Source organism: Hibiscus syriacus, unplaced genomic scaffold, assembly GCF_006381635.1.
Source record: "Hibiscus syriacus cultivar Baekdansim isolate YM2019G1 unplaced genomic scaffold, ASM638163v2 tig00110279_pilon, whole genome shotgun sequence".
Classification (NCBI taxonomy): Eukaryota; Viridiplantae; Streptophyta; class Magnoliopsida; order Malvales; family Malvaceae; genus Hibiscus; species Hibiscus syriacus.
The window spans coordinates 656,973-666,679 of NW_024062659.1; the positions used below are offsets into that span (position 1 = coordinate 656,973).

Consider the following 9,707-nt stretch of genomic DNA (forward strand, 5'->3'; position numbering starts at 1 on the left):
CAAACTTGCAAAAACAGAAAGTAAGAGTGTAGGAAATCCGGCAGAACTAGAGTCTTCAAATGCAAGGGAAAGCTCTTGTGCAATTTCTCCTTTGGATGAAGTCTCACTTGAAGCAACTAGTTTTTGACAGCTTCAACAAGTCATGGGAAAGGTAAAGTAGATGCAAAGGTTTTCTCATGTGCAAGTTGCATGTGTTTTTGTTGTGTGCGAATGCAAACGGTATTGATCTTGTCAAATGTTTGGCATTTCAGTTGGATATCAGGACAAAACTATGCATACGGGATAGCCCGTATCGTTTGGCTATGAGTGCCAAACAAAGGCACAATTGCTCAAAAACAAAAGGTGGCATCGGAGATGATAAAGATGCAAGTGGTTCATCAGTGGCCGATGAAACAAATCAGTTTGTTTAGTTACTTGAATCACGGATTTCCTGCAAGTTCTCGATATCACTAATTAAACTAAATATAGGATAGTTAATGGTGGGTGGTGTACAAGGAAGGAACTAGGATGAAACCTTGAATATAAAATGGAGTTTTGTGGTCTAATTGTTAAGTCATCTTCGTTCTTGGTTAACCCCATCTTCCGGTTCCGGATCGTTTATAAATCTAAATTTTGGTTTATCCAGGTGCACTTGGTTTATGGATATGGAAACTGGCACAAACCCTATAGATAGATCCATAGCACACCTACTATTTCACTGGCCTTCAGATCCATCTCAAAGTCTGGTTATCGATTCTGCATCGTTGAAATCTCATGGCAAGGTATGCATTCCTTATCGACCGATGTTTTTCTCTTTACGAACCGGAAGAAAGTTCATGTTTCGTGATGGATCGAAACGACAGATTCATGGCCCTATTACGAACCCACCACCGATGATATCTAAAAAACATGTTGGCAACTATGGAACTGATGCCGCCGGTTCGGATAACAAACCGTCGACAAACCGTGACAGCTTGTAAAGTTTAATGTATTTATTTATTTACGATCATGCACGATGGTGATCACAGTGAGTTCGGCCTCGGCATGAGATGCTGGTTCGTCATTTTCTTTTCTTTGATTTATTACACACACACCATGGTTATTTGGTAGCTTAGGATTTATTTACACCGTACAGAATTCTCGCATTTTTTTTTGGGATCGTTGGATTAAAGGAAATCAAATGTTGTAATGAACTCATTATTCGGTATCATTCTGGGCGAATTCCTCATGATTAACTGAAGGTATACCACATTTTTATTCTTATTTGGAAATAATATTATCTTTTACACCGAATGCTAGGGATGCTACATTCACTTAAGCTGTAACAATTCAATATAATCTATTTAACTCTTTATTAAATAAATAATAATAATTTTAAAGGGCAACAACAAGAAGTCTAACAATCCAAATAATAATAATATTAGAATTTGAAAATTAAAAACATGCAAACCTTAATAATTAAAAGTGTAACAATCCAAATAATAAAAACAAATCCACAAGCCTTCAATGTCTGATGTTGTAAACAGATAAAATATAACAAGCTTTAAGAGGTCCTGTTTAAAGAAGTCAAATATAAAACTCAGAAATCCAACAGAACTAAACTGAAAATCATGACCGTTTATGTGTTCGCTAAGACTCGGCTTTTCGAACTTAATTTTCCGAACCAGGATTCATTGTTGAATAACTAAGGTAAGCATGCATACTTTTTACCAATAACCTTTCAAAATATGGGACCTTGAACTGCATAAGATTGGCCAGGTTGAAGGTAGCTGCCCACTTACGTAATATAGGCTTCTTCAATTCATTAACACACAAATCTTCCATCTCTTTAGTCGCAGCAGAGACAAGAACTAGAAGTTGTCGATAAAAGTCGTTATTAGGAGTACTTTCGCCACGATCGTCTTCGATTTTCTCAGCAATTTCTTTCAGGTGATCTGGAATATAATCTTTGGAACTGTTTATTGCATCTTGTAAACCATGGAAGTCCGAAACTTTCACGTCGATGTTGCTTTTGTCAAAAAGTTCCTTTTTTAGATCTTTCATGTACTTGCGCATACTTCCAGCAGACTCGTTAGTTGCATTTGCTTCCCCAAGATTCAATGGGAATTGAAAACCCTGAAACAACAACAATAGAACAATTAAGCATTAATATGTTACAATACATATACACAAACATGAAACTCCTCGAAGTTTTTTTGTCCAAAACACACACACAAACATGAAACTCCTCTAATGTTTAAAAATGTAATAATGAAACTATTAAGATTACTGACATTGAGACCCCTAAACAAGTAAGTGATCAAGATGCAGTCAAGGACAAGTCTAATTTATGACTTGAGCATTGAGACATGAGAATAGGTTATTTTATATGAAAAGAATGCCAATAATCTAAAAATACGTTCCATGAATTGTAAATGTCCAAAGTCAAATTCAAAATATGTTCGATATTAAAAACCTTTAAAAATGATTAAATACGTCAATTGAATTAAAAGTTAACACGTTATATCCATGACAAGAAATTTACATGCACAGCAGCCGAGCATTCTTCAGCAACATTTCCCGGTATATTGTATGCTGTATTGTCTTCCGAAACATGCATTGGAGAAGCAGTATAAAGCTTGAACAACAACAATGGAAGAAGAGTTAATAACTTGGAGTAAGCAGAATACATTATATATGTATTACTGACTCCTTTTTGATCACCTGGAATTTAAGAGAAATAAACAAATGATCTAGATGGATAACAATCAACAAGAACAAATCTAAAACTTTATGACTTGAGCTTTGAGACATGAGAGTATGTTTAAAAGCATATCAATGATCTGAAGAAAAAAAAATTGCTCAAATTCACATCCCAAATAAATTTTCATACCTCTGTAGCAGAGACTTCTTCAAGGATATTGTCTTTTGGTAACTTGTTAGTTATATTCTCTTCCAAAAATAACGATGAACAAACAGTAGAAATCTAAAACAACAACAATGGAAGAAGAGTTAAGAACTCAAAGTCTTATACATTATATATGTAGACACCTACGAACACTCAAAACTTGTTCAAGGCAGAAAATGTCATACCTTCTCTCTTAGGGTCTCCTCGCTAACCCCCTGAAATTTCGGAGAAACAGACAAATTATCTGGTTGGAGACTAATCAAGAAGTACAACTTGAGCATTAAGATATGAGAATAGGTTGTTTTTTATAAAAGAAATGTCCAGACCGAAAATTAGGTCAAAAAGTAGTAAATGCTCAAATATATTAGACATGGTTTATACCTATGGTAAGTCTTGCATAGGTTGTTGTGAGAAGCGATTTTGAAACCATAACAGAGAAACTTGGATTTTATGAAGTCACTGTCCTATTTATAATCGTTCTATTAGAAGGGAACAAATTATATCCATTATAAGAATTCTGCATACCTCATCACCACAGATGATTTGTCCAAGCTCAATTAATTTTGTTGGGTCCTAAAAACAAAGCTTAAAAGTTAGGGATAGAGGTTTAGACATTAAATTGATAATCAGGGGATAGAAGAAAGAATGAAACTAACTAATGGTACCTTAGCCCGGATTTTATCTGATTCTTTGATCTTTTGTTCTATTGCTTCAAATCTATGGAGCATCTTAACAAATGATGTGGCTTGCTTACTCGGTTTCTTGCCCATATTCTCCAGAATGTTGTCCAGGTCAGACATAGTTGGACTCTGTCCATCATTCAGTTCATTCAATATACTGTCCAGGTCAGATGCAGTAAACCACTCTCTTGTTATTGTTTCCTCTTCTAAATCCTTCTGAATGATGATCATGTCTGGCCGAGCAGGCCACTTCTTGTCGATTTTGTCAAGCTTTTCGACAAATATTGAAGAGAGAGATTTCAAATCATGTTTCATCACAAGTTTCATAATATATATACAATTGAACATGTCTGCATATTCATCCTGCATTTACCAGATTCATACAAATTAAACGACAAGCATGGATACTAATAGCAAAAGTATCAATTGAAATGAAGTACAAGAGACAGTTATTATATTTACGTTCTTCATCCGTCGGTTTAGTCTATCCTTCAGAACTTTGAGTACTTTCGGAGGGGATTTCTTCTCGATGATAAATAGTACTCTTACAGGCTTCTCTTTTCCCGTTGGTTCTGGTGATCGGGAATCTTCAGGTGCTTCGTTAACATCGAAGGTTTCTTCCAGTAATTCGTGGGGAGATTGCCGTTTCCTTGGCCGTACCGGGATCAATTTTTTCATCTTAGTATTGGCCTGGTCTTGAACCATACCACAAGCTTGCTGCTGGCTCTCCAACTCCATAGCAGAATCTGGCTGTTGGAAAGTTCCGGATGGTTTGCCGACATCATCAGCTCGACACACTTTCTTCCAGCATTTTCCTTTTCCTTTTCCTTTTCCTTTCGGAGCTTTCCGTGTCCTTCGTCTGGTCATTCCACTTTTCTCATCTGCAACATTATCTAGAATATAATCTTTGGAACTGTTTATTGCATCTTGTAAACCATGGAAGTCCGAAACTTTCACGTCGCAGTTGCTTTCGTCAAAAAGTTCCTTTTCTAAATCTTCCTTGTACTTGCGCATACTTCCAGCAGACTCGTTAGTTGCATTTGCTTCCCCAAGATTCAATGGGAATTGAAAACCCTGAAACAACAACAATAGAACAATTAAGCATTAATATGTTATAATACATAGACACAAACATGAAACTCCTCGAAGTTTTTTTGTCCAAACACACACACAAACATGAAACTCCTCCAATGTTTAAAAATGTAATAATGAAACTATTAAGATTACTGACATTGAGACCCCTAAACAAGTAAGTGATCAAAATGCAGTCAAGGACAAGTCTAATTTATGACTTGAGCATTGAGACATGAGAATAGGTTATTTTATATAAAAAGAATGTCAATAATCTAAAAATACGTTCCATGAACTGTAAATGTCCAAATTCAAATTCAAAATATGTTCGATATTAAAAACCTTTAAAAATGATTAAATATATCAATTGAATTAAAAGTTAACACGTTATATCCATGACAAGAAATTTACATGCACAGCAGCCGAGTATTCTTCAGCAACATTTCCTGGTATATTGTATGCTGCATTGTCCTCCGAAACATGCTTTGGAGAAGCAGTAAAAAGCTTGAACAACAACAATGGAAGAAGAGTTAATAACTTGGAGTAAGCAGAATACATTATATATGTATTACCGACTCCTTTTTGATCACCTGGAATTTAAGAGAAATAAACAAATGATCTAGATGGATAACAATCAACAAGAACAAATCTAAAACTTTATGACTTGAGCTTTGAGACATGAGAGTATGTTTAAAAGCATATCAATGATCTGAAGAAAAAAAAATTGCTCAAATTCACATCCCAAATAAATTTTCATACCTCTGTAGCAGAGACTTCTTCAAGGATATTGTCTTTTGGTAACTTGTTAGTTATATTCTCTTCCAAAAATAACGATGAACAAACAGTAGAAATCTAAAACAACAACAATGGAAGAAGAGTTAAGAACTCAAAGTCTTATACATTATATATGTAGACACCTACGAACACTCAAAACTTGTTCAAGGCAGAAAATGTCATACCTTCTCTCTTAGGGTCTCCTCGCTAACCCCCTGAAATTTCGGAGAAACAGACAAATTATCTGGTTGGAGACTAATCAAGAAGTACAACTTGAGCATTAAGATATGAGAATAGGTTGTTTTTTATAAAAGAAATGTCCAGACCGAAAATTAGGTCAAAAAATAGTAAATGCTCAAATATATTAGACATGGTTTATACCTATGGTAAGTCTTGCATAGGTTGTTGTGAGAAGCGATTTTGAAACCATAACAGAGAAACTTGGATTTTATGAAGTCACTGTCCTATTTATAATCGTTCTATTAGAAGGGAACAAATTATATCCATTATAAGAATTTTGCATACCTCATCACCACAGATGATTTGTCCAAGCTCAATTAATTTTGTTGGGTCCTAAAAACAAAGCTTAAAAGTTAGGGATAGAGGTTTAGACATTAAATTGATAATCAGGGGATAGAAGAAAGAATGAAACTAACTAATGGTACCTTAGCCCGGATTTTATCTGATTCTTTGATCTTTTGTTCTATTGCTTCAAATCTATGGAGCATCTTAACAAATGATGTGGCTTGCTTACTCGGTTTCTTGCCCATATTCTCCAGAATGTTGTCCAGGTCAGACATAGTTGGACTCTGTCCATCATTCAGTTCATTCAATATACTGTCCAGGTCAGATGCAGTATACCACTCTCTTGTTATCGTTTCCTCGTCTAAATCCTTCTGAATGATGATCATGTCTGGCCGAGCAGGCCACTTCTTGTCGATTTTGTCAAGCTTTTCGACAAATATTGAAGAGAGAGATTTCAAATCATGTTTCATCACAAGTTTCATAATATATATACAATTGAACATGTCTGCATATTCATCCTGCATTTACCAGATTCATACAAATTAAACGACAAGCATGGATACTAATAGCAAAAGTATCAATTGAAATGAAGTACAAGAGACAGTTATTAGATTTACGTTCTTCATCCGTCGGTTTAGTCTATCCTTCAAAACTTTGAGTACTTTCGGAGGGGATTTCTTCTCGATGATAAATAGTACTCTTACATGCTTCTCTTTTCCCGTTGGTTCTGGTGATTGGGAATCTTCAGGTGCTTCATTAACATCGAAGGTTTCTTCCAGTAATTCGTGGGGAGATTGCCGTTTCCTTGGCCGTACCGGGATCAATTTTTTCATCTTAGTATTGGCCTGGTCTTGAACCATACCACAAGCTTGCTGCTGGCTCTCCAACTCCATAGCAGAATCTGGCTGTTGGAAAGTTCCGGATGGTTTGTCGACATCATCAGCTCGACACACTTTCTTCCTGCATTTTCCTTTTCCTTTTCCTTTCGGAGCTTTCCATGTCCTTCGTCTGGTCATTCCACTTTTCTCATCTGCAACATTATCTTGCAGATTGTTCTCCAGTTCCAGTGGTAAAGCATGGTCCTCACTGCCACGGGACGACCGGCGTGATTCAAAAGTACTTCCCTCATCGATCTTCATCTTGCAGAAATCTGGCATATTTTCCTCCAACAAATTTTCTCAAAAAATCACACAATAAACCAACAAATTTTCTCAAAAAAAATCCAAACACCAAAGCACAATTTGCTCGAAAAATTAAAGCAGAGTTGCTTGCAATTGACCAAACATCAATCATCTTTCTCTCAAAAGCGAAAAATTAAAGCAGAGTTGCTTGCAATTGACCAAACATTAATCATCTTTCTTTCAAACAATCACACAGTAAACCAACAAGCACGAAAACACAATTTCCTCGAGAAATTAATGTAGCATATACTAAACTAAGGAAACTCAGATCATTTAATGGATGAAAAATTACATCAATAAAAGAAACAAGAGGCAAGTCAAGGATAAGATCTTGCAATTGATCAAACTTCAATCATCTTTATTTCAAACAAATCACACAATAAACCAACAAACACGACAACACAATTTCCACTGAGAAATTAGAGCAAAATATATTATCAGTAAGTATTTACTCACCGATCGGATGTTGTGCCTGCAGAAGCGAAGAGATGGCGGCCCCAGAAGAAAAGCTACAGAAATGAACATTTTAGGTTTTGAAAAAGTATCTATTAAGAAGCTTTTCGCTGAGTTTCCAGGAGGAAGACCTTCACTCGAGTATGCTCGAGCTAAAGAGTAAAACTCGATCGAGCAGCATCTTCCTAAGCGTCATGAGTAAACTATTCACATGACCACTTAACTGTTTTTCTATTTCGTTTCAACTACTTATTTTAAACTTTTGTCAATCAGGTCACTTAACTATTTAAGTGTGTCAATCAATAGCTAACTATTTAAATAGTTAAGTGATCTGATTGAAATAATTGTAAAACTAGTAGTCAAAATGAAAAAGTCAATAATTAAGTAGTCATATATATAATTTATCCAAATATAATTTTTACAATTTATCCACGTGTTTTACGGATTCCAGTCTTACAATTAATTAACCATATTTATTTAATAAAGTTTTCCGTTCAAACAGTGATAAATACTACATTTGTGGTGTATTACTATTAAGAAATTATCAGCCTTTAATTATTATTTAAAATAAATATTAATCCTTACGATGATAAATAAATTGTTGTTATTTTTTTAATATCTGAACTCAAACACTGTAAGTAATATGGGTGTGATGATTAAATTTCAAATAATTTATAGTTATTTTCAAGTCTTTGTCGGCATCTCAATGAGGACGATCTCCATACATCGGACATATCATTCGTCTAGCACCGGAGTGTATCATCGATAAGGATGGACCGAGGGTGGGCGGATGGGGGCGATTGTTCTCTTGAAAAGTTTAGATTGTTACATATTTTTTGAAATTTTTTATTGAAGATATATTTTTTCTATTAAAATTTTATAAGTATATATTCTTTTAAAATTTTATAAATTTATCCCTAACGTAAAATCGTACGTACATTATTCTGCATTATCGACATGTCCTATAAACATAACATCGATAGGCTGAGATAAATTACAAATTATATATATATATATATATATATATATATATATATATATATATATATATATATATATATATATATATATATATATATATATATATGCTCGAGCTTAATAAAAATATAAAAATAAGTACCTAAATTATATTTAAAACTGACTTTTAATGTTTAAATAATTTTTCGTTAAAAATACATGTCTGATTTTTCTTCATTACACTTTTAGGTGTTTATCGCTAAAAAATAGGATTTAAGTGACACATGTCACGTTTAGAATTAAAAAAAAAAAGGTAATATTTTTATTAAAAATTATAAATGTGACATATTTCACTTAACGGTAGATACCTAAAAGTACAACGGAAAAAACATTATACATATATTTTTAACAAAAAAAATTTAAAACATCAAAAGTCAATTTTAAGTATAATTTAGACACATATTTTTTATTAAGCCTAGAATTTAATAAAAGTATTACCTACATATTAATAAATTAATATTAAATTCACCAAGGACTCTAGTTTAAGCATGGGTAAATTACGTCATTTGTTACTTAAATTTATTCTTTCTCCTATTTCATTTATTGTACTTTCAAATTTTTTTCAATTTATTCACTGAAATTTCGAATTGATCATGTTTTGGTCACTCTGAATTATTATTATTATTTTATGACATGATATTTTTATTATGTAATAGAAAAATAATTCAAAATAAATAATAAAATAATATCCCTAACCTTAATCCCTTTATCTTCTTCATCACAATCCCCATGACTGCAGCCTCTTCTCGTCAACGTCGATCACCATCAACTTTTGGAATCGACAACTGTTTGATCTCAAATTGTACCGAGAGACTGATTTTAACAGTTGAGTATGAATATGGTGGTTGTTTCACCAAAAAATGTCTCAAAGCCCATGAATATCAACATAAACATTTTGCTTTCCTCACTTTCGATCTCTAATCCATGGACTTTGAGGCATATTCCGACAAAATAGAGGTTGTATTCAGACTAAGTGGGTCGAGGTGAAGCGGCACATGAAATTTGGGACCGAACAACCACCATCTACGGTGGTCGACAGCAGTCGGCATTTTGGTTTTCTCACATTTGGTCGATTCGAAGCATATTCCGACAAAATGAAGGTCGAATTTGGACTAAGGGGTCGAGATGAATCAGCCGCTG

At 34.0% G+C, this 9,707-nt stretch overlaps 1 protein-coding gene across 2 annotated transcripts; it reads right to left on the reverse strand.

Annotated features, from left to right (window-relative positions):
* Positions 1 to 1,413: 1,413 nt before the first annotated feature.
* LOC120115882 lies at positions 1,414 to 7,688 on the reverse strand. 2 transcript variants are annotated; one of them, XM_039136489.1, is made up of 9 exons: positions 7,554 to 7,688; positions 6,696 to 7,066; positions 4,009 to 4,386; positions 3,532 to 3,909; positions 3,392 to 3,439; positions 3,052 to 3,081; positions 2,852 to 2,944; positions 2,504 to 2,596; positions 1,414 to 2,094 (listed from the first exon to the last, which is right to left on the reverse strand). In XM_039136489.1, the coding sequence occupies exons 2-9, from the start codon at positions 7,053 to 7,055 to the stop codon at positions 1,630 to 1,632; spliced, it is 1,845 nt and encodes a 614-aa protein (XP_038992420.1). In that variant the 5' UTR covers positions 7,056 to 7,066; positions 7,554 to 7,688; the 3' UTR covers positions 1,414 to 1,629. The 2 variants fall into 2 exon arrangements, with proteins under 2 accessions (XP_038992420.1, XP_038992421.1); XM_039136490.1 differs by lacking the exons at positions 2,852 to 2,944; positions 3,052 to 3,081; positions 3,392 to 3,439; positions 3,532 to 3,909; positions 4,009 to 4,386 and adding exons at positions 5,377 to 5,469; positions 5,577 to 5,606; positions 5,917 to 5,964; positions 6,057 to 6,434 and having other exon boundaries at positions 6,534 to 7,066.
* Between the last annotated feature and the right edge of the window lie 2,019 nt (positions 7,689 to 9,707).